This window comes from Onychostoma macrolepis, chromosome 19, assembly GCF_012432095.1.
Source record: "Onychostoma macrolepis isolate SWU-2019 chromosome 19, ASM1243209v1, whole genome shotgun sequence".
Taxonomy (NCBI): Eukaryota; Metazoa; Chordata; class Actinopteri; order Cypriniformes; family Cyprinidae; genus Onychostoma; species Onychostoma macrolepis.
In genome coordinates this window covers 1,263,997-1,289,651 of record NC_081173.1, presented here as the reverse complement: position 1 = coordinate 1,289,651, position 25,655 = coordinate 1,263,997, and the positions used below count along the sequence as shown (strand labels likewise).

The 25,655-nt window shown below is 39.7% G+C and overlaps 1 protein-coding gene across 4 annotated transcripts in view; it reads right to left on the bottom strand.

The window, feature by feature from the left end:
- LOC131525111 (SH3 and cysteine-rich domain-containing protein 2-like) overlaps positions 1 to 25,655 on the bottom strand; it is a 51,419-nt gene that overhangs the window by 25,711 nt on the left and 53 nt on the right. For 2 of the 4 annotated variants that reach the window (XM_058752480.1, XM_058752478.1), the window contains exons 1-6: positions 25,417 to 25,652; positions 19,262 to 19,562; positions 18,451 to 18,545; positions 17,705 to 17,777; positions 11,732 to 11,844; positions 11,337 to 11,412 (exon numbers count right to left, since the gene is read on the bottom strand). In XM_058752480.1, the coding sequence (XP_058608463.1) occupies positions 11,337 to 11,412; positions 11,732 to 11,844; positions 17,705 to 17,777; positions 18,451 to 18,545; positions 19,262 to 19,562; positions 25,417 to 25,479 (721 nt within the window). In that variant the 5' untranslated portion in view covers positions 25,480 to 25,652. Of the gene's footprint in view, positions 1 to 11,336; positions 11,413 to 11,731; positions 11,845 to 17,704; positions 17,778 to 18,450; positions 18,546 to 19,261; positions 19,563 to 25,416; positions 25,653 to 25,655 lie in introns of those variants that run through there. The other 2 variants (XM_058752477.1, XM_058752479.1) reach the window with 2 other exon arrangements.

Below are 25,655 nucleotides of genomic sequence, written 5' to 3'. Positions count from 1 at the left end.
GTGCCCGCTTCCGCAGAAGCTACATTCTCTTTCAGATGCCGTAGCAGTGCCGTCTCAATAGAAGCCACATTCTCTTTTCAGATTCCACAGAAGTTCTCACTCCCGCAGGAGCCTGTATCTCTACCGCCCACTCATCTCTATTTTCCCACTGCCGCAGCAGTGCCTGCTCCCGCAGGAGCCTGTATCCCTACTGCCGCAGCAGTGCCCACTTCCGCAGAAGCCACATTCTCTTTTCAGATGTTGCAGCAGTGCCCGCTTCCGCAGAAGCCACATTCTCTTTTCAGATGTTGCAGCAGTGCCCGCTTCCGCAGAAGCCACATTCTCTTTCAGACACCGTAGCAGTGCCCGTCCCAATAGAAGCCACATTCTCTTTTCAGATGTTGCAGCAGTGCCCGCTTCTGCAGAAGCCAGATTCTCTTTTCAGATGTTGCAGCAGTGCCCACTTCCGTAGAAGCCACTTTCCTTTGTTTTTCAGATGCCGCAGCAGTGTCCACTCCCGCAGTAGCTAAACTCTCTTCTCTAAAGGCCACAGCAGTGCCGTTACTCCAAGCGACGTCCAGCACCCCACCAACATTAAGCTCTGCCGATTTTGGGGGGTATCAACACACCTCTTTGGCTGCTGTCCCGTGCTTATTGCATCTTTGGGGGGAACACTCTGGGTCCGGGCTAAAGGCAGAGCTCGGACCCCTCTTCCCGTACAGGGGGAGTACCCTGGGCTCGGGGGTAAGTACCAAGCTCGGAGCCCTCTCCCTGGACAGCACGCCAAATACGCATAAACCTTTACTCAGTTTATTATATGTAAGTGTGAACTCGTGAATATTAACTCATCGTTATCTTTAGGTCACATCCCAAAACCATTAAAGCTGGCGGTTATTAAGCCTCTTATTAAGAAACCACAACTAGATTCTAGTGAACTGGCAAATTACAGACCCATTTCAAATCTGCCGTTTATGTCTAAAATTTTAGAAAAAGTTGTGTCTGCTCAATTGTGCTGCTTCTTGCAAAAAAAGATCTCTATGAAGAATCTCAGTCAGGTTTCAGGCCTCACCATAGCATAGAAACTGCACTTGTTAAAATTACAAATGACTTGCTTCTTGCGTCAGACCAAGGCTGCACCTCATTGCTAGTTTTACTTGATCTTAGTGCTGCATTCGACACTATAGACCATGACATACTCATAGATCGATTACAAAACTATACAGGTATTCAAGGGCAGGCTTTAAGATGGTTTAGATCCTACCTGTCAGATTGCTACCACTTTGTTTATTTAAAAGGGGAGTCATCTCAACTATCACCAGTAAAGTATGGAGTACCACAAGGATCTGTCCTAGGTCCTCTGCTATTTTCAATATACATGTTGCCCCTTGGTGATATTATTAGAAAATACGGGATTAGTTATCATTGTTATGCTGATGATACTCAACTATATATCTCAACAAGACCAGATGAAACTTCTGAACTATCTAAGCTAATAGATTGTGTTAAAAATGTAAAAGATTGGATGACCAATAATTTCCTCCTATTAAATTCAGATAAGACCGAGATATTACTTATTGGTCCAAAAAACAGTACTCAGAATCTCTTGGATTACAATTTCCTCTAAAGTAAAAAAATCTGGGTGTTATATTAGACAGCAACTTGTCCTTTGAAAATCATATTTCCCATGTTACAAAAACAGCATTCTTCCATCTTAGAAACATTGCCAAGCTTCGAAACATGCTACCTGTTTCAGATGCAGAAAAGCTAGTTCATGCATTCATGACCTCTAGACTGGACTATTGTAATGCACTGTTAGGTGGTTGTCCTGCATCTTCAATAAACAAGCTACAGATAGTCCAAAATGCAGTGGCTAGAGTCCTTACCAGGTCAAGAAAATATGATCATATTACCCCAATTTTACAGTCTCTGCACTGGCTACCTATTAAGTTCCGGATCAATTACAAAATATTATTACTTGCCTATAAGTGTTACAGTCAGGTTCGGACACAGAGGTAAGTGGTGAAACAGAAATGTCGTTTATTGAACAGGTGAGACACTGCAGTGTGATCGGGTGATTTAGAGGTGCGTAGATGATCTTGAAGAGTGTTTTGCAGTGAATGATGATGAACGGTGACAGAGTTCTTTTCCCACAGTGTGGTCGGGATGACGAGATGAGGGGATCCGCCGCGACACACTCTGACGATTGGCGATCTAGGAGGAGAGGACAACACAAGGAGGCAGAACACAGGAGGTAAGGTACACAAGGTAAGTAGTAATCTTGGAAGGATATATCTCTGGGTAGTTAGTCCAGCGTTGAGAGAGTCCACATTATGATTAACGAGATCGGACAGAGTGGTGTTGTTGGTGAGGATCTTTTATGTGGGTGCTGATGAGGCTGTGATCAGGTGCAGGTGTGCGTGGTTAGTACTCTGGTGAGGTGGAACGTTGTGATTGGTGGGGTGTAGGGCCTGACAGATCCGTGACAGTACCGCCTGCTCCTGAGGGCCGCCCTTGGCGTCGTGGTGGTCTGCCCCTGCCTCGGGGTGCTTGGCGATCTGGGTGTGTTGAGTGGAACTCTTCGAGCAGAGTTGGATCCAAGATGTCGTCTCTGGGTACCCATGAGCTTTCCTCAGGACCGTAGCCCTCCCAGTCAACGAGGTACTCAAGTTTACCACCACGACACCGGGATTCCAGAATCTCCTTGACCCGATAGACTGCTCCTTCATCCAGGATTAGCGAGAGAGGGAGTTCCTCGTCTTGGTCAGGCCCTGTGGAGACAGGAGGAGAGAAGGGTTTGAGCAGTGATACGTGAAATGTTGGGTGAATTCTGTATTGTGGTGGTAATTGTAACTTATATGTGACAGGGTTAATGCATTCCAGGATGGTGAAAGGGCCAACGAATCTGGGACTGAGTTTCTTGCTAGGCAGGCGCAGCTTGATGTCCCTGGTTGACAGCCAGACCTTTTGCCCTGGTTGGTAATCGGGGTTTGTCGATCTTCGGACGTCGGCTGTCATTCTCTGTCTGCGCACTACCTGCTGGAGCTGATGGTGTGCTGCGTCCCAGACTCTCTCGCTCTCTCGGAACCAGTAGTTGATGGCGGGACGTCGTATGGTTCACCTGACCAGGGAAACAGGGGAGGCTGGAAACCGAGTACGCACTGGAAGGGAGTGAGTCCAGTGGAGTTTTGGCGAAGCGAATTTTGGGCGTACTCGGCCCAGCCTAGAAACTGGTTCCAAGAGTTCTGGCGACTATGGCAGAAGGTTCTCAGGAAGCGTCCCACTTCCTGGATCTTGCGCTCGGTCTGCCCATTAGACTGTGGATGGTATCCGGAGGAGAGACTGACGGTCACACCTAGGAGGGAGAAGAATGCCTTCCAGACTCGTGAAATGAACTGGGGTCCACTGTCTGACATGTTATCTTCCGGGATGCCATAGTATCGGAAGACATGGTTAAATAACAGTTCGGCCGTCTGGAGTGCCGTGGGAAGGCCATTGAGGGGTATGAGAACTTGGAGAATTGATCAATGATGACTAGAATGCAAGTGTTTCCATCCGAAGCTGGTAGGTCGGTGATGAAATCAACTCCTAGGTGTGACCATGGGCGTTGAGGTATGGGTAATGGGTGAAGTTTGCCGGCTGGGAGATGACGGGAACTTTTGGAGATGGCACAGTCTGGGCAGCCTCGCACAAACCTTCTCACATCCCTGGCCATATTAGGCCACCAGAAGCGGTCTCGTAGCAGCGAGAGAGTTGCGTTGGCCCCTGGGTGGCCAGTACCAAGTGAAGTGTGGGTGGTTCGAATTAACGGAGTTCGTTGGGTTCTGGGAACGTACTGGAGACTTTGAGGGCAGCCTGGCGGATTGGCGGGTGGAGTGGTTGAGGCAACTGGTGGAGAGGTCCATTGAATGGGGCTGGCTATGATTTTGGAATGCAATATGGTCTCGGGCTCATCGTTGCTGTCGTCTGGGTTATGGATATGGGATAGAGCGTCTGCCTTGACATTTCTGGTACCTGGTCGGTAGGAGATCTTGAAATGAAACCAGGTGAAGAATAAAGCCCATCTCGCCTGTCTTGGGTTGAGTCGTTTAGCGTCATGGAGGTATTGTAAATTTTTATGATCAGTTAGGACCAGGAACGGGTGTTTTGCCCCCTCCAACCAGTGCCTCCATTCCTCTAAGGCGAGTTTGATGGCCAACAGTTCCCGATTGCCAATGTCGTAATTTCTTTCCGCCGGGCTGAGTTTTCTGGAGAAATAGGCGCATGGATAGAGTTTGGGAGGCTTCCCCTGCTGCTGTGACAGGACGGCCCCTACGCCCGTGGTGGACGCATCTACTTCCACAACAAATGGCAGCTCGGGGTCTGGGTGTGCGAGGAGTGGTGCGCTGGTGAAGGCATGTTTGAGATTATCAAAGGCTTCTAGGGCTTTCGGGTTCCAATTGAGAGTCTTGGCTCTGCCTTTGAGTAAGTCTGTGAGTGGGCTGGAGACGGAACTGTAATTGGCAATGAAACGACGATAAAAGTTGGAAAACCCTAGAAACCTTTGAAGTTCCTTGATGTTGGTGGGAGTGGGCCAGGTGGTGACTGCTTCCACCTTCCCCTTGTCCATGCGGATGCCACGGTGGTCAATGATGTATCCAAGGAAGTGAACTGAGGGTTGCTGGAAAGTGCATTTTTCGGCTTTGAGATATAATTGATATTGTCTGAGTCTCTGGAGGACCTCCGCAACGTATTGGCGATGGTCGGCCAGGCTCCAGGAGTAGATGAGGATGTCATCTATGTAAACGATCACAAAACGATGTAAAAACGCCCGGAGCACCTCATGCATAAATCCCTGGAACACTGAGGGAGCGTTGACTAGCCCATACGGCATCACCCGATACTCATAATGGCCGGTAGGGGTTACGAAGGCGGTCTTCCACTCGTCTCCTTTTCTTATGCGGATGAGGTTGTAGGCGCTGCGGAGGTCCAGTTTTGTGAATATGGTGGTGCCGCGGAGTTGTTCCAAAGCTGCTGGGACAAGGGGAAGAGGATATCGATATTTAATGGTGATGTCGTTGAGTTTCCGGTAGTCAATACAGGGGCGTAGGCCGCCGTCCTTCTTCGCAACGAAGAAAAAGCTGGAAGCAGCAGGGGAGGTAGATGGAACGATGTACCCTTGTTGCAAAGCCTCCTCAATGTACTCCTCCATGGCCTTTTGTTCTGGTGGTGAGAGGGGATAAATTCTTCCTCGTGGTACTGGCTCACCCGGAAGGAGGTCAATTGGATATAAGGATATATCTCTGGGTAGTTAGTCCAGCGTTGAGAGAGTCCACGTTACGATTAACGAAATCGGACAGAGTAATGTTGTTGGTGAGGATCTTTTATGTCGGTGCTGATGAGGCTGTGATCAGGTGCAGGTGTGCGTGGTTAGTACTCTGGTGAGGTGGAACGCTGTGATTGGTGGAGTGTAGGGCCTGACTGATCCGTGACAATAAGGCACTAAATGGTTTATCTCCTGCGTACCTAACTAGTCTTTTACCACGCTACAATCCCTAAGGTCGCAAAATTCTGGACTTTTGGTAGTACCTAGGATAGCAAAGTCCACTAAAGGAGGTAGAGCTTTTTCACATTTGGCACCCAAACTCTGGAATAGCCTTCCTGATAATGTTCGGGGTTCAGACATACTCTCTCTGTTTAAATCTAGATTAAAGACACATCTCTTTAGCCAAGCATTCACATAATGCATCTTATAATCTTGTGCTGCATTTATATCTGATTAAATGTACATTATAATTCTTTAGATTGGGTTGAACAAATCATTTTTGCTTGAATAGAACAGCAGCTACGCTAATTATGTCTCTATCTGTTTCTCTGATTCTGCCACGGGATGTAACTAGGAATTACTGAAGCATCAGTCTGGATCCAACCCTTAAAAAGATCCGAGATGACCAAACACCTGAGAAGAGATGATGGCAACACCCCAGAGGACCACGGAGGATGCCAACCCTCAGACAACACATAATTACCAAGTTAAGTCTGTCATAACTTAAATATATTGGGTTTCTTCTGTGTGTGTATATGTATGTATGTATATATATATATATGTGCATGTGTGCGTATGTGTATGCATATATATATATAGTAGAAACTTAATTTCCTGTAAAGCTGCTTTGCAACGATTGTATCGTAAAAAGCGCTATACAAATAAACTTGAATTGAATTGAAGAGTAGTGAGTAGTAATTTTTCTCTTTGTGTTTTGGTGTTTTATTAACATTAAAGGAATAATTCACCCAAAAATAAAAATAGTGTTTTATTTTTATACCATCATTTACTCACTCAAAAGTTGTTTTAAACCTAAATGAGTTTCTTTCTTCTGCTGAAAATAAATGTTATTTTGAAGAAGGTGGAAAACCAAACAGTTGCTTGTCCACAGTGACTTCCATAGTATTTTTTTTTCCTACTATCAAAGCCAATGTGGACCAGCAACTATTTGGTTACCCATATTCTTCAAAATATCTTCTTTTGTGTTCAGCAAAAGAAAGAAATTAATAAAGGTTTGGGACAACATGTGAGTGAGTAAATAATGACAGAAATTAAATTTCAGGGTGAACTATCCCTTTAATGACAAGAGGCAGCATGTTAGTACTGTCCCATTAAGACCTGCACACATCCGTTTTCTCTCAGCTGTTTACTTTCACTTTAGACATAACCAACTGAGTCTATACATAAACCTTGTGTGTTTTGACAGTATTAGCGCTAAATATAATTTAGTTCAGTGATCAGGCGCTGTTTAACAGGTTTTTAGTGCATGTGTGTACATGCTCAGAAAAAGTGCACGTCAGACCAGCGCGTGAACGAAACGTTTAACCAGAAAGGCTTTAAAGCAGATGCAAATAATGTACTTTTGTAATTGCAAATAAGTGCAGTGTCCCGTGAGAGTGACTCTACCGCTGACTTAACACTGATGTGAAAGTATGTAGCATTGTACAGTATACTGATACGGCGGCGCCAGAACTGCAGCTGATAGAATGTGCGCTGTATATTTCTTCAAAAGCAGATCATGGAGACATTTTTATTGTCCACAGTCAAAAATCGTCATATCTCACACCCCTACATCCACCTACGTACCAACCCAAACAGAAGGTCTGGCTTTCCACAAGGGACATTTGGCTCTGACTTCCCAGCTGAAAGTTAAGTCCCCTATATATTTGTTCCTTCACTATATTATAATAAATAAATCCAGACACATATTTTAGGGTTGTACTTTTAGGGCTGTGCTTTGTGGTTAGAGTCCTGTGTACACTGTGCTGAACATCCTGGAATCCCTGTGCCAGAGGGGTTGTCTCAAGCACCTCTTGGACTGGAAATGGTACAGACCTGAAGAGAGGTTTTGGGTAGTTCGGGACTACACACTGGATCAAACCCTGCTTTTTACCTTCCACACATAACATTGTCACTGCCCAGCTCTGTGTGGACGCCGTTGTCTGACCCTGCTGGGTCCTCCCATGATCCTTGCCCTGCCAGCTCCAACCAAGCTCCTTGCCCTGCTGGCCCTACCTAAGCTCTCTGCTTTGCTGGCCCCACTCAAGCTTCCTGCTTTGTTGGCCCAGGAGCCTACTTCAGAACCCGCTCTGCGGCAGCATCCGCTTCAGTTCCTCTCTGGGCGGTGGCGCCCCCTCCTGAACTCTCAGTCTGCCCCGTCATGGCTAAGGAGACTGTTGCTGAACTGTCTGCCTGTCCTGTTATGGCCAGCAAGGCTATTACTAACCTCTCTGTGCGCTTCGTTGCAGTCCTGTCTGAGCCACCAGGGGTCATCTGCCTTGTCAGCTCCACTGAGGTGGTCATCGGCTCTGCCCTTGCTGCCTGCCAAGCTCCCGGCTCCACCCTGGTCACCCGCCCTGTGTTGCTGTTTGGCCAGAGCCTCACTGGTCTGTCCCTCCGGTCCCGTCCTGGCTGTCCGCTGGGGTTCCTGTTTGGCCGCAGCTTTGCTGGTTTGTCCTGCCAGCCCTGCCCTGGCTTCTTGATCTACCTCTATCCAGGCCCTCTTCCACTACACGGGCCTGGCTAGCCACCCCTCCCCCTGATCCACCTCCATTCCGCCTCCCTCTTGGATTTCTTTGACTTTGGTTTGAGCATCTGGAATCTGCTCCTTAAAGCGGGGGTCATGTCACAGCCATCTGCTGGAGTGCCCTTGCCAGCCACCAGAGCGCACTCTTCTGGAATATTGTTTGTTTTGTTCTGGACTTCATTTCCCATCACCCTTTGCTCTGTCAATCAGATGTCATTATTTCCAGCTGTGTGTGATTAGTCTTGTTAGTTCCTCCTATATATACCATGTTCTGTGTGACCTTTGTTGCTGCAGTTTTTATAATTTTTTTAATTTTTTTATGCATTTAGCAGACTTGACTTACAGTGCATTTAGGCTATATTTTTTTTTTTATCAGTATGTGTTCCCTGGAAATTGAACCCACAACCTTTTGCGCTGCTAACGCAATGCTCTACCACTTAGCCACAGGAACAGTTGTGTTGTGTTACCTTGTGTTCTGGTACGCCATGTTTACGTGTTCTGTTTTGTGGATCACCTTTTTGCCATTGCTTTCTGCCTGTTGCCCTGTTTTTGGATATTGTTTTTGGATTATTAAACTGCACTTGGATCTATGTTTTCACCAAGTGATTCCGTGACACCAACATTCTTCAAAATATCATCTTTTGTGACAGAAGAACAGAAGAAAGAAACTCAGATATGTTTGGAACAACCTGACAGTGAATAAATGATGACAGAATTTTAATTTTTGGGCGAGCTATCCCTTTAATACAGCTTTACTACTTAGAATAGATTTATACAACTTGAATAGTCTCCAATGGAATTGAATGGTCTTTTATCAGAACATCTGCAAATTGCTTCAGAGACCTTCTCTCCAAAACTGTCCACAGTGGTTTGATGATATTGAAATCAGGTCATTTGGTATGCCAGGACAGATGTTGATGTTCATCCTTTTTTAACAATTAGTCTGATGTTACCTGCATATGTAAGATCACTCACTGTGCAGGACCGTGATTGTTATTTAAATAAGTTAACTTTAACGGACAAAACCAGATTGGCCGGCCTGTACTCACTCAAAGGATGGACAATCTGACAGGATTAACGTTACCTCCGGTTGAGTGACTCACATCTATAGAGAAACCTAACGTGTAGTAACAGGGTTAGTAACAATTTGCTGGCCAAAATGGTGCCCTAAACAGGATTGTATTGTTGTGCCCCTCCTTCAAATATTATGGAAGAAACAAACACCTACTATAGGGATCAAAATAGAACTTTAATAAAATATAAAAGTATATAAATAAATAAATTGTAATTAAATTGTATTATTTACAAATCTCAATTGTAGCTCTAGACAGTTACCTATGGCTATTATTTTATTAATACAGTTGTCTGATTTATTTTATTATCTCTAACATTCAGAAATCACACAAAAGAAAATTAAGCAGTTTTACTACGATAAAACCATGGTTAATTTTAGGAAGGGTTGTGCTGTCCACATGTTTTTTGTTGAAAAAATTATAGAGGCTGTGTCATCTATAGCAAAAATGAAAGATTAAGTGGATATTTGAATTAAATGTTTAGTCAATAGCCTATTAAACAAGGATATGATCGTCCTGTAAGTGTAACAGCAGCAATTACCTTTGGCGCCCTTTACAGGCATTTATAACATGTAATGTTGAAAAAATAAATAAATAAATAAATAGACACCATCATAAAATTTATAATGGTTTTACTAGTTATAATGGGACTTGTATTGGTTTTAATGGACACATAATGGACCCTGTTGGTCTCTACTGGTAATTGGTCACCTTCGATTGGTGGCTTGTAAAAAAACAATAAATCCTAATGGAATATGTCCCAAAACACACTACAGAAAATCACTTTTGTAATGGTTTTAATGGTTAAAGGTTGATGGTTTGTAATGGTATTTGTGATTTATTTGTGATGGTATTAGAATTTTCTGTGATGGTTCTATTGTTTTTTTTTTCAGCAGGGTTGCCTCATTGTTTTTAAATAATGCAGTTTAAGTCATTTTAAAGGCTGTTTTTGGCTTAGGTTTGTTTTTATAACCACAAAAAATTATGATCTTAATACTTCTTTGTATATTATTATTTGAAGTAACAAAACCATGGTTAATTTTCAGTTACAATGCCTACAAGAACCATTATTATTATTATTATTATTCGTGTTAAAACCATGGCTAATTTTCATTAGGGAACATGGAAACTCGGAGAGAATATTAGATGCGTTGGTGGTGGTGAAATTATTACCGACATTAAAACACGTTATTAACCTCAGCACCCAAAAAAGTTTCACAGGATTATGAATGTAGCCTACATGAAAGTGACACACAGGCTTTGTTTTCATCTTTATTTTTTCTTGGCGCCGGATTTCTGATGTTTTTTCACGGGCATAGTTGTCCATCAATTATAATCATTTGCATTCAGCTGCAAACATGAGGTGTGGGCACGGATGCGGGAATGGCGCGTCACGCTTTATTTATTTAATTTTTTTTTTTGAGCAACTGGGATGGTGCCCCCTGGGAGTTGGTGCCCTACGCAAACTGCATACTCTGCGTATAGGGAGCGGCGGTACTGTGTAGTAAAGAGAAACTCACCTATGTCTATCTAGTCATGAAGATGTATATATGTATATATTTCAATTTCAGCAGGCAACTATTTTTACAGCTACATGAGAGTGAACCGGGTCAAAATACAAAAAGTAAGTTAAACATTCAATGTGATGGAAATATTATTTGAAGATGTATATGTCATGTAATGGCCAAATAGTTATTTTAAAGTATATACATCCTGTAAATGATGTAAGTTAAGTATACGGTGACATTACAGTACCTTTACAATACTTTACATACAGTACATTTAAAGTAAATTAATATTTTCTAGAAATAAAAATTCCAGAAACGAATTTTGAACTAATTATTCTTTCTTACCAAGTTCTTAGAAATTCCAGCCACTATCAATCACAACAATGTATATTACATATAAATCGTCAGTTTGTTGTTTTACACACATGCACACAGACATTTAATACACGACATAGTCGTGCAATGCATAAGAAATCTTTAGACACGTAACACAAACCATAATCCATAACAACAAAAGACAATACTTTATTTAACCTTTTCTGATAAGAAGTGTGCGCTGCAAACACAAGCATTTTTGGCGATCGTTTCTGTCAAGTTCACTCGTTTTATCACGTTTAACCACAGCTGTCATTGTTTTTTTGTGAAACCAGTTGAGAACCACTGATCTGTCACTGTGCAATGTACTGTATATCTCTCCATGCATACACTATTAACTTTGATTATTTTACCCTTCCTCTGGTTTTCAGTCAGTTTCTCCCCCTCAGTGGACACATACTCATCCTTCTGCTGACCGTCCTCTTCATCCTCAAAAGCACATAAAGAGTTTCAAACAAAAATGTTCAATGAGGAAGTGAATGTTAAAAATATAAGTTTCCATTCAGTAACTGATCTATTTTCTAACAAATGCATTTTTAAAGAAAGATAAAGAAGATACAGTAATAATTAGAACACAATTTGCAAGTTTAGGTGCTAAACAAAATGCTTGTAAAACATAAATTACATTTAATCATCAAAAAAAGTTATTATTTCTAGGTTTATGTTCAATACACCTTTATTAAATCTAAATGTCCAACCAGCCACAACTATGAAACCTAAACCCGCTTGTGGTATATATGGTACACACCAGGCTTTGGGTCGGAGATTCACAGAAACTGCCAAAGCTAGATCTGCTGGTGCTGGCCAGAGAAGTTCCAAAGCGGAGTGTGGCATACACAGGGTCCAGCAGTGCTTTTGACTCTATCATATCACAAACACATATGCCCAAAGAATGAGCTCTGTACACATACTCATGCTTGAATAGTTAAAGGCATGGGTAGTTATTTTTGGGACCCTATTTGCTCATGCATTTGTAGGAGTTTTACTTTTAGACGCAAAATTTACAGGGGAGAGTATTTAAATAAATTATGCAATGCGATTTATTGAGGTTAATTAACGTCTAAAAATAGCATGTCTTAAACCATATGCTAAGTTGAGCTGCTGTTAGTAGATTGCATTGGCCATTATGGAAATGATACGGATGCATCTGTGTTAAAGATAATGTGCGCACTGTCAGTAGATCACACACAGAACCTTCCACTCCCATCAGCGCTTTCATAGGATTGCGCTCTCGTGCTAATTTGCCCTGTTTAGTAAATCTGGCCCTAAGTGTAAAAGTAGTAAACTTTAAGTACACAACTTGGCATCTAACTTTTTGTGTATACTGTGAAATATGCTACAAGTAAACTTACAGGTATACTGAATGAGTACTATCTATACTTCTAGCCCGCTTTTTAGTTTTTGAAGTATACTGTGAAGTATACTCTCAGCAAACTAAATTAATAGTTTTTATATTGCAATTATTCTTGTAAGTTAAGTGAACTTTTTATATTCATAGTTTACAATGTATATTATTTCTACACTCTAAATTTACTATGTTCATATTTACTATACAGTAAGGTACCTATAGGTATTCATTTTTTTAATACTAGAAATACATCTCACTGTACTGTACTTGAAGTAGATTTGCAATGGACCCCTATGTATGGCCCCACTTAAGCCATACATAGGGTTTATGACAATGTTTTATGTATTACACAAAGAGACTTGCTCCTTTTGCTATTTGACTTGAGGTTTTGTATTGAGATTTAAAATGATTTATTCTGGTAATGGCTTATAATTGAAGCCAGTGTGAATGAAGAATGTTACAATACTTGCATACCTTTGTGTGAGAAGAAGAAATGTCAATAAAATTAGCTGAATGTTTATCTGTGTGGTTTAAGCGCTGTGTACAAAAGATCATGTTCAGTTCCACCCATGTACTAAGGGGGTTGGACAAAATAACGTGGAAACCTGGAAAACAGGCAATATTTCATTATTAAGATTATTAAAAGCTGTTTCACCACCATTTGCCTTTAAAGGGAAAGAAGTTATTTTGATGAATGCTTGCAACCAAACAGTCGACGGTAACCATTCACTTACATATTATGGAAAAAGAAGAAAAAATACTATGAAAGTCAATGGCTACTGTCACATGCCTGGTTACCAAAACATCTTCTTTTGTGATCAGCAGAAGAAAGAAACTCATATAGGTTTGGAACAACTTGATGGTAAGTAAATGATGGCGGAATTTTCATTTTTGGGTGAACTATCCCTTTTATACAGCTTTAATAACTTAGAATAGATTTATACAACTTTTTAATAGTCTCCCATGGAATATTTTCTATCAGAACATCTGCAAATTGCTTCACAGATGTTGAAAGAGGAAATTGCCAACTTACTCTTCTCTCCAAACCTGCCCACAGTTGGTTGATGATATTCAAGTCAGATTATTTGTTTGACCAGGACAGATGTTGAAGTTCATCTTGGTGCGCCAATTGTTCAGGCTTTATGATCATGACTCCATATTTTTTCACATTTTGTCATTGGATGTTTGTGAGTAAAGTTTTAGCAATTGCAGTTCTTTTATGGATACTGTAACTTTGCTACAGTAGTTCTGTGCTGTTTGGACACAATCCTTCTTAGTGTCTGTGATCAGGCATGATGGTAAAAGCAATTCTGCACAAAATGATGGCTCAGTCACAATAGCATGTCAGTGCAATGGTGTTTATTCAATCGTGATCCAATTTTCCCAAACTGACATACACAGTATTTCACAAAAGTGAGTACACCCCTCACATTTCTGCAAAAATTTTAGTATATCTTTTCAAGGGACAATACTATAGAAATGAAACTTGGATATATTTTAGAGTAGTCAATGTGCAACTTGTATAGAAGTAAAGATTTACTGTCCTCTGAAAATAATTCAACATACAGCCATTATTGTCAAAAAAGCTGGCAACAAAAGTGAGTACACCCTAAGTGATAACCGCTATAGATCGTTTAACCATGCAAAGCCACGTCCTATTCATCATGTTTATGTTTTTGTCTGCTTGACAGGACTATACCAATTTGTGTATCTTGTTTTAGAGAAGTTAAAATTTGGTGCTTTGAGTACAATTCTCTCATACTGACCACTGGATGTTCAACATGGCACCTCATGGCAAAGAACTCTCTGTGGATTTGAGAATTAGAGTTGTTGCTCTCCACAAAGATGGCCTAATCTATAAGAAGTTCGATAACACCCTGAAACTGAGTTACAGTACAGTGGCCAGGGTCATACAGAGGTTTTCCAAGATGGGTTTCACTCGGAACAGGCCTCGCAAGGGTCGATCAAAGAAGTTAGGTCCTCATGCTCAGTGTTGCCAACTTAGCAATTTTGTTGCTAAATTTAGCAACTTTTCAGACTACCCTAGCAACTTTTTCATCCAAAAGCACCTAGCAACTAATTTATTTAGCAACTTTTAACTAGCAACTTTTGAGAAGTGACTCAAATGATAAAAAGGAACATTTACCATTTAAATTACACAAAAAGAGAAAAACAAAGATGCCTAGTAGTGCACACATCACGTGAATTAAGTTAGCTGCTATTTGCAATTGTTTAATTTAATAATAATAGTAAAAATAATTTCAGAATTTAATAATTGTTCATTAATGATACAATTTGTTAGTAGCTTGTACTTGTGATTGTTGTTCAGTTAAGTACACTGTAAGAAAAATATCTAGAAAAATGGAAAAGTTGCTAATAATTTTCCAAGACATTATCCGTTATCTGCTGTAACCCGAAAACACAAAATACAATGCGTAATTAAAAATGCAGGTAAAAAACTTGTGGAAAAATCAATACAGAGAATTCCTTCAACATAGTAGAGTGTGCGCTATTTTACAGACTTTTCTTAGAGTGTAGCACACTAACTAACTACTAATACACTGCTTAAAACTATAACGGTTCAGAATGTGTAGTTTTACTTGTTTACTAGCTAATAAAAAACCTTAAATTGTAATCGTTAAAAAATGTGTACATTTTCAAAAATTTAACATATTTAAACAGTTATTTACATTTTAATATTATATTATGCATTTATATTATTTTACAAACAAATCTAAATTAACATATATAAAATGTATTTTTTGCTGAGATTTGATGCAGTGACACAATTTTGCATTGTGATTACGTAATTTAGCAACTTTTAGCAACAAATCAACCTTCCTTTAGCAACTTCCCCTGAACAATAGTTGGCAACACTGCTCGTGCTGTGTGTCAGGTGCAGAAGCTGGCTTCAAAAACAGATGCATGAGTGCTGCCAGCATTGCTTTAGAGGTTGCAGAGGCAGAAATTCAGCTTGTCAATGCTCAAACCATACGCCACACACTGCAACAAGTCAGTTTGCATGGCCGTCGTCCCAGAAGGAAGCCTCTTCTGAAGCTGGCTCACAATTAAGCCTGCAAACAGTTTGCTGAAGACAACCTGTCCAAGAGCATGAATTACTGGAACCATGTCCTGTGGTCTGATGAGATTAAGGTAAACTTGTTTGGCTCAGATGGTGTCCAGCATGTGTGGTGACGCCCTGGTGAGGAATACCAAGAAAATTGTGTCTTGCCTACAGTCAAGCATGGTGGGAAACATGGAGTCCAACATGTACTGTGACATTCTGAAGCAGAAGATGATGCCCTCCCTTCAGAAACTGGGCCAAATGGCAGTTTTCCAACATTGCTTGGAAACATTTGCCTTGCTGATGAAGCTGAAGGTGAAGGTGATGGTGTGGCCAAGTATGTCTCCAGACCTGAACCCTATGGAGCACATGTGGTTCATCCTCAAGCGGAAGGTAGAGAAACACCATGTGTCTAACATCTAGCAGCTCCGTGATGTCTTTGTGGAGGAGTGGAAGTGGATCCCAGCAACAACCTGTGCAGCTCTGGTGAATTCAAAATATTGACACTTGGGACACAGTTTTGACATGTTCACGTAGGGTGTACTCATTTTTGTTGCCAGTTATTTGGACAATAATGGCTGTATGTTGAGTTATATTTAGAGGACAGTAAATTTGTACCTCTATACAAGCTGCACATTGACTACTCTAAAATATATCCAAGTTTCATTTGTGTAGTATTGTCCCTTGAGGAGATATACAAACATTTTTGGTGAAATGTGAGGGGTGTACTCACTTTTGTGAAATACTGTATGTATGTATATATTATATATACTGTCGCTCAAAAGTTTGGGATCAGTAAGCTTTTTAATGTTTTTTAAGATAGTCTCTTCTGCTCATCAAGGCTGTATTTATTTGATAAAAAAAACAGTAATATTGTGAAATCTTTAGACTGATTAGAATATTAGACTGATTTCTGAAGGATCATGTGACACTGAAGACTGGAGTAATGATGCTGTAAATACAGCACTGCGTCACAGAAATAAATAATGTTTTAAAGTATATTAAAATAGAAAACTGTTATATTAAATTACAATAATATTTCACAAAATAAGTTTTTTTTCTGTATGTTTGATCAAATACAGATACAGCCTTGATGAGCAGAAGAAACTTCTTTAAAAAACATTCAAAATCTTACTGATCCAAAACTTTTGAGCAGCAGTGTATATATATGTGTGTGTGTATATGTATATATATATATATATATATATATACACACACACTTCTTTAAGCTAAAACTAAGGGAGAATGTTTATATAGCTATATATTAGTGCTGGGCAATGATTAAAATGTTTAATCAAGATTAATCGCATGATTTTCTGCGATTAAAGGGATACTCCACCCCAAAATGAAAATTTTGTCATTAATCACTTACCCCCATGTCGTTCCAAACCCGTAAAAGCTTCGTTCATCTTCGGAACACAAATTAAGATATTTTTAATGCATTCTGACAGCTCTCTGACCCTCTCATAGACATCAATGTAATTACCACGATCAAGGTCCAGAAACATAGCAAGGAGATCGTTAAAATAATCCATGTGACATCAGGGGTTCAACTGTAATTTTACGAAGCTACGAGAATACTTTTTGTACGGAAAGAAAACAAAAATAACGACTTTATTCAAAAGTTCGTCTCCCCCACGTCTCCTCCGCGTCACCTTAGCATCATTTTGGAGAGCATCCAGGACGCAAACTGCGTATGCTGTTCCGTGTCAGCTGCGCCATGCGGATACGTTTTCTTAATCTAAATTAAAGTACCCACCTTATTTTGCAAGGCGGAAGCTATTTTCTGTTAGATTTTCAATTTATTAGTCACCATAGGAAAATAACTATAAGAATAACAAAGTGTGGTAAATGGAAAAACCATTTGAGCTGCAAACCAGTGTGCTTATGATTACAATAATATATAAAAATAATATCATAACAAATACCAGCAGCATAATGGACTGTTTTTGTACAGCTAAAATAACTGGAAGCATATACAGATATGCATCTGCCCCAAATACACCCCAAGTATAATATAGCCATTTAAATATAATTGTGTTACTTTTATATATCTGATATATCTCTGAAGCACATAAAAGTAGACTAAAAACATTCTCCCTTAATTTTAGCTTAAAGAAGTAACAACACATTTGATTAAATCTTTTTTGTAAGAGCATAAATAACATCTCCCACACCTAAACCTAAATCCCAATTTAACCCTTGATGCTAAGTAGAATATATAATAAACACAACTGATCATTGCATTAATAATCATGCTATTTCATTATTTTACACATTAAATCAGGTTTTCACTCAAACACACATACCCTGTGTCTTCACAGCATATAACTGATCATTGGTCAGTACAGGTGTGCTTAAGTTCCTCTTGAACATGCCAGACTAGAAGAAAGAAAGAGAAATACACAAAAGAGAAAGAATTCATCTTTGTTTTACATTTTAAGCTATTAAATATCTCAATAGTTAATTATATTATTGCATATATGAATATTAATGAGCCAATCGTGTAATTATTAAGATTAAAAATATATACATTGATCCAAATTCCTACTCAATGCGTCATATACTGACATTTTATTAATACAACTTATCCACTACCTGGTAAGAATGTCACTAAACATGAATTACAATTAAGTAAACGTACGATGTTCATTTAAACACTTTTTTTTTTGGAGATTTGTAACATTTAATTAAAAAAAAAGAATTCCCACAAAAATATTAATTATATTTAAAAAAATGTATCACTGATTTTATTTGCATGCAATCTTGTGCATTCAGCCAATGAATGTATTACACAGCTAATGGCTCTATCAAAACAAAAAATAATGAATGATGTTTTTTGGGGGAAAACGCAACTTTGCTACCTCAACATGCTTCCTCAGATTTGATGGTGAACTTTTGAACCCAGACATTCACCTGATGAAAGTCATAACTGAAGTAGAACTGTGTGTGTGCTTGATGCGTGAAAACAGTTTGTAGTACCACACAACTGACAATAGCGCAGTAGAAATGAGAAACCTTACTGCAGATATGAACTAGCACAAGTCAAACGTACCTTTCCTTGGCATGGTTTCTCTGAGACTTCAGAGACACACCAAAGATGAGCTCCCATCTTACATGTTCTACAGCGCAGTCCCTGTTTAGAGTTGCCTAAAAAGACATGGGAAAGATACTCGTGTGCTTTAGAATTTAAAAGAGTCATTACATACCTTTTTATTGTTTTAATATGTTCCTTGAGGTTCAGTCATAATGTTAGTAAAGTTTGCATTTGCAAATAATTTTCCACCCTCAGAATTGTTTGTTATTGCATCATTCTCCTGGTCACCTAGCTGCTGGGCAGGCAGTGGAAATGGTCAGTAGCTGTTGATGTGTTATGGTAGAGATGGTCTGGTGAAAAGTGCTAAATGTACACACTTCTACTTTCTCATTCCAGCATGAAAATGATCCCACAATAACTGCACAAAACTCATCTTTCCTGGAAGGTATCTCAGCCAGGATGACAGATAGCCACAGTTCAGCTATTCAATACATCATAGTCCCTCACTAAAACTGAAACTCCTACTATTGTCTCATGGTGTCTTACTTTATTCTGTCCTACTGTAGCTCATACATTTTATGAGCAATTCTGGAACATTGAATTGTGGCACTTCTGTTACTGTCTTTATGAATCACTTACGTTTGTTGTAGTATTTCTTATTTTTAAGCTGCTTTGGACATAAGCTTCTGCTAAATGAACAAAAGCAAATGTAAATGAGAGTCTTATAGAGAAGGCAAAGGAAAGGAGGGAGGAAATGCCAAGTCTGGCAAGAGTTGCTAAAAAAAGGACAGAAGTGCAAAAATAGAAAGACTTTTCATTCCCTGCTTACCTGCAATAATGAGCTTGCACAGACTGCAGCTGGTGGGTCGACGGAACACATGCTCGAGGAAGGAGTGTGTTTGTGCTGCTTGCGGCTGCACACCAAATGGAGCAGGTCTAGAGCTGATGCTGGGGGAAGGCAAAACAGCACTGCTGTTACCAGGTGCAGGCCTGGTAAACAGACACGGGGAAGAAGGCAGGGCACCAGAGAAGAGCTCTGTCGGTGGGTAAGCATCGCTCTGAGAACGCTGGAAGAAGTTCTCCACACTTTTACTCCGCATAAATGTGAGCGAGCGTTTCAGACGCAGCAGCTACATATTAGAAAGAGAGAGAAAGATCAACAGATAGGATTATTAAACAAATATATTTAAAGAAAAGTAATGTCTTGATAATTAAATGTGTTACATAGCCCACTGAATCATTCACAGACTTAATGCAGGAACCACTTGTGAGAGAACTGTCAGGAGACTTATGTGTTTGCACAGAGGACAATGGTACAAGTAACACAAAAATTCAAAAACAACGGACTTATGACAAGGACGCTGAAATAAACGGGCCTTAACCATAAGCTTTCATTTCGTAATGCTTTTTTTTTTTTTTTTGTTTTGTTTATCTCACAGAGTAAGATGCAGCCTACAGAAGTGACATACATGGTTGTTGTCCACACCGAAAATACTCTCTGTAACAAAAGCACAAGAAACTCTAACAGATGTTGCTAGAGAAGGAGTACAGTGAGAAGTGTTCCTACAGTGAAGTTTAGTGGTAGTAAAGCTCTCATATAGGGATGAGACCACGGGAACCAGGTGAGTCCTCTGCCCAATCTGATTTTTCTGCAGCCTGGAATTTAACTGCTGGTTTGGTCTGACCCCCGACTGAGCCTGGTTTCTCCCAAGGTTTTTTTCTCCATTCTGTTACCGATGGAGTTTTGGTTCCTTGCCGCTGTCGCCTCTGGCTTGCTCAGTTGGGGACACTTAATTTCCAGCGATATTGTCGACTTGATTTGACAGATACTATTAGAACAGAACTGAGCTGGATGATGACAACACTGAATTCGATGATGAACTGCCTTCAACTGAAAATTGAGTGTTTACTATTGTCCTTTTGCATTATTGACACCCAATTTTCCTATTTAATACTTTAAAGCTGCTTTAACTCGATTTGTATTGTTAAAATAAATCTATCTGTCTTCTTTTTTATTAAAAAAAAAAACAAAAACACACACACACACACACACACTTTACCCTCTAACAATTGCATATTTATTCTCTAACTGCTAGCTTTTCTTGAAAAACTAACATAGCTTTCTTTTTTTCTATTCTATCTACTTGTGTCTTAAAAAAACAACAACCTTGCAACGTGTACTGTGTTAGGCTAACCAAGACTTGTTATAGCACTTGCATGTTGTTGCTCTTTTGTTGGTTTTGATTGCTTCTGTTGCCCTCATTTGTTAGTTGCTTTGGATAAAAGTGCCTGCTAAATGACTAAATGACTAAATGTAAATGTAAAAGTGCTATATAAATAAAGGTAAATAAAGGTGGCATGCATGAGTGCTGAAATGTGAGGGAGTTGTGCTTTATCAATGCTGTCATCATTCACACACCACTGTGTGATGAAATAAAAAAACCTGAAACAGAAGATCTCTCCTCATTCCCTGCATTGTTTTTTTTGTTTTTCTTCTTCTTCTTCTTTCTACATGACAATGGCTATATACATTCTCCTAACGTGTAAAAGCTTTTGTGGACAAGTGTTTCACCCAACCTTAACACTCTTGAGCACCTGTGGGAGATTGTGTAGAGACAATTTGAGCAACTCTCCACCACATTAAAGATCAGGAAAGTAATATGTATGCTAATAAGCAATTAGATAGTGAACAGTGTTCCATTATCTAAACTGTTACAAGTAGGATATTTATTAAAGTTATAGAGGACATATTAAGTACTACAATGTTATATGTTTGATTAATTTAACCAAGGGTTTGGCTAATTGGCTTATTTTACAGATAATAATGACATATATGTCTTGGTGTGTATTAAGTATTTAAAACATTTCAAATTTGCAATATTTCCATGAACCGTATCACTGATCATTAAGTACAATTTCTTAAGGTTTTTTTATTATTATTTTTTTTTAACCAAAACACATTATTCTGTGAGTTGAGAGAATCATCCAGCAGTCATTTTGCCACCCCTCTCATATATCCACTCTTCTACTAAATGTTTAGGAAATCAAAAGTGTAAATGCATCCGTTTGCATAGTTTTGTGATTCCCCTTTCATATCGTTCTCCTAAACGGCTCCTGAACATGAACTTCTCTTCTCCTGCTTCAATCCCCTCTATCTGGTCTCATAGATTAAGTACATGGAAGTCGTCCACTACGTATCGCGGAGTTTCTTTATCGTCACTAAGGCAACTAGAAAGGACCGGAGATGTCACTGTGCTTAACAAGAATGTGCAGCATTGTGGTAATTTTGCCCTGCTCAACACTCGGTCTCTAACTGGGAAAGGAACGTTTCTTGACACTTCATCTCTGAAAATAACTGTGATATGCTGATGCTCACAGAAACCTGGCAAGCATCTAATGACTTTGTTGAACTTAATCTGCTCTCTCCTCCTGGTTTCGGTACTTTGACTAAGCCCGAATCGGAGGAAGGGGTGGGGCTTAGCGGTAGTCTATCGCCAGAGTCTTCATATTGAGCTGTCTCCTTTCCACGAGGTGACATCGTTTGAATATTTGGCATTTAAAATCACTGGTCACACTTCACTGCTCATAATACTGGTGTATCGTCCTCCTAAAATGAACATACAATTTCTATCAGATATGTGTGAATTGCTGACAGTTGCTTCTGCCCAATCTACAGCTATGCTATTGCTAGGGATTTCAATATTCATGTTGATACTGATACTGTTCATGCCCTTGAATTCATGTCTGTCCTTGATTGTTTTAATCTGCAGCAACATATTGATTTTCCAACTCATGTACATGGCCACACACTGGATTTGGTTTGTTCTACAGGTATTGACATTATTGCCTCTAAAGGCTCTGACATAGGTATCTCTGATCATAAACTGATTGAATTTTCTTGTGATTTGTATACTCCAAAATCTGTTGCTAAATCTCCGATTGTTTATCGTGCTTGGAAGTTGGTTGATCCACTGTCATTCTCTGCTGCTCTTAGTGATTCCCCCCTTTCTGGTTGCTATAGTCTTTCCAGTGCTGAAGACATTGTTAATCTCTATGATGAAAGTATTTCTACTATTTTGAATCAATTTGCACCCTTAAAATTTAGACAGGTCCCTTCCTCGCGTTGCTCCCCTTGGTTCAATACTGAGCTTAGGGCAATAAAAACCAAAGGCCGCCGGCTAGAAAGGCTTTATAAGAAAACTGGCCTTGTTGTTCACTCCTTGGCTTATACTGAACACATTAAGCAGTACAGGAATGCTCTTAATGCAGCCCGTTCATCTTATTTCTCCACTTTTATTAATAAGTCCAAAAACAGGCCTAGAACATTATTTACTTCAATTAAAAAGTTAATTCAGCCTCCTTCACGGTCTCTAGAAAGCTCTGATCAAATGTGTGACGCTTTCCTGAACTTTTTTCAGAGTAAAACATCTTATACCTGTCTACACCCTACCTCTGCTCCCACTACTGAACTTCTCTCTTCAAGCCACGCTCATAGTCTCCCTAGTTTTGACTCTATCGCCCCACAGTGGTTGATGAGATGATCAGGCTGTCTAACTCCTCTACTAGTCTTCTTGATCCTGCACCTACCCTCTTACTAAAGAATTGCTTGCCTGCCCTGTCAATACCCATCACTCATTTCATTAACATGTCAATATCATCCGGAACTGTACCTTCCAAGCTTAAGATTGCTGCTGTCACTCCAGTTCTTAAAAAGCATGGTCTCGAACCATCTTCCCTAAGTAGCTATAGGCCTATTTCTAACTTATCCTTTCTCTCTAAGATATTAGAAAAAGTTGTTGCCTCCCAGTTACAGACCTACTTAACTGAACACAACCTCTATGAGCCCTTCCAGTCTGGTTTTCGCCCATTGCACAGTAATGGAAACAGCCCTGGTTAAGGTTATCAATGATCTTCTTTTAGCTTCTGATTCTGGTGCTCTTAGCACTCTCCTTCTATTAGACCTCAGCTCAGCTTTTGACACTGTTTCTCATGAGATACTCCTTTCACGACTTTCAGAAATTGGAATTACTGGCACAGCCCTTGATTGGTTTTCCTCCTATTTGACTGGGAGGCAACAATTTGTTATATACCAGAATCACAGATCATCTACCAAATTCATCAGCTCTGGTGTACCTCAGGGTTCTGTTTTGGGCCCTCTCCTCTTCACCATTTATATGCTACCTATTGGACAAATAATTAAGCAATATGGGTTTAACTTCCACTGCTACGCAGATGACATTCAGATTTATTTTAGTACACCTTCCACTTCAGTGTTTCCTCCGCCTTCATTAACAAATTGCATCAAGGAACTCAAGCTTTGGCTAGAGGCAAATTACCTTAGATTTAACTCTAATAAAACTGAGCTAATTCTGATTGGCTCTAAAGCTGTTGTGTCAAAGCATTCTAGTCAACTGCTGGATCTGGATGGTGATCTGATTATGCCCTCCACTAAAGTTTGCAATCTTGGTGTTCTCATTGATTCTACTCTTTCATTCAACGATCATATTGGTAAAGTGGTTAAGACAGCTTTTTCCATCTACGTAATATCTCGCGTATTCGATCCTCTCTCAGTCAGCAAGATGTTGAAACTGTTATACATGCCTTTGTTACATCCCAATTAGATTATTGTAATTCACTTTTTTGTGGCATCTCAGCTAATAATATCAAACGACTACAGTATGTTCAAAACTCTGCTGCTCGCTTGATTACTCACACTAGAAAGAACGATCACATTACCCCTATCCTTTATCATCTTCATTGGCTCCCGGTTTCCTTGCGTATAAACTTCAAGATACTAATTCTCACTTATAAAGCCCACCATAACATTGCTCCTCCTTATTTATCTGATTTACTTCTGCCATATGTTCCTGCCCGTTCATTAAGATCTTCTAGTGAGGGATTGTTAGTCACCCCTAAATTTCGTCTGGTGACAATGGGAGCTAGGGCCTTCAGTGTTGTTGCTCCCAGATTGTGGAATGCTCTTCCCAAACCATCCGTCAGGCATCCTCCCTTCTCTCCTTTAAAACCTCTTAAAAACATTTTTTCTGACTATTACTCTTCAAGTCATTGACTGTGAACTGTACCCTGTTATGGATGTTTCTCATCATTCTTTCTGTTTGTAATCTAATCTTGTAAGTGGTTTCTGTATATTACTCAGGGTTTTTTTTTTTTTTTTTTTTGTGTATTGATGTCTATTGTCTCTGTTCCTTAAGCCTGATTTGTAAAGTGACCTTGAGTGCTAGAAAGGCGCTATATAAATAAAAATTATTAATTATTATATATTTTAGTTTTCCCAGAACCAACGTGATTCGATCCCAAATGGTTTTCCCCTAAAGTGTAAATAGGGTCTGGGATTTAGCATTTAATGCTCCCAGCTTTACTACTAGGCCTACTAGCTTACTATTAATAATTCATGTTATAGACCTGATTAGTTTGACTAGTAAAAATTTCAGGCCTACATATCTGTAATTCAGTTATCACTGTGTCCACTGTCTTTTATTGATTTTTAATTTTTAATTTCGATGATTTTAGATATCTACAGTTGAGTTTTATATTTATTTATTTATTTATTTATTTTTAATGAGTAACAGGTCTAATCACGGGACTAGCAAAATTTAATTAAAATTAAAAGTATATTAATCATAGTGGAAAAAGATGTAATTAGGCTATGTTTGTAAAATTCCAAAATTATGATGACAATTTATTTTAAGATCTCTACAAGTGAAATCATGACTAGTCCTATAGCATTACATATATCATCAAATTAGCCATTGCTTTCAAATGTACAATAGGTATTTTAGTGATCTGCACTGTAGACACAACGTAAAGACAGTCTGGATCAGGCTATATGTTCTTCATTAAAAGAATAATAATAATAATAATCCTGCTGGAATGAGAGCATTAAGATCAATGTTGTCTTGACTCACTTGAGAGGCAGTCGCTTCCCAACTTTCGCTAATGTGATTCGGAGTGAATGCGGTTTACCTTCTCCGCGGGAGTTCCGGAGTCTGCGGTCCGCTGCTCGCGGTCTGTGCCGCTGCAACTCATCCACGATCCGCGCTCAACACTTCTGCCGAGAGACAAGCAGGCAGCTGAACCCTCAGCTCAGTGTGTGTCTCACTTCAAACTCAGAAAGCACCGATGGAAGACATGCATTTAAAATATATCACTGAAAACGTTGCGTGTGCGTGTGTTCTGGGCGCATCACTGCACTGAATGTAATG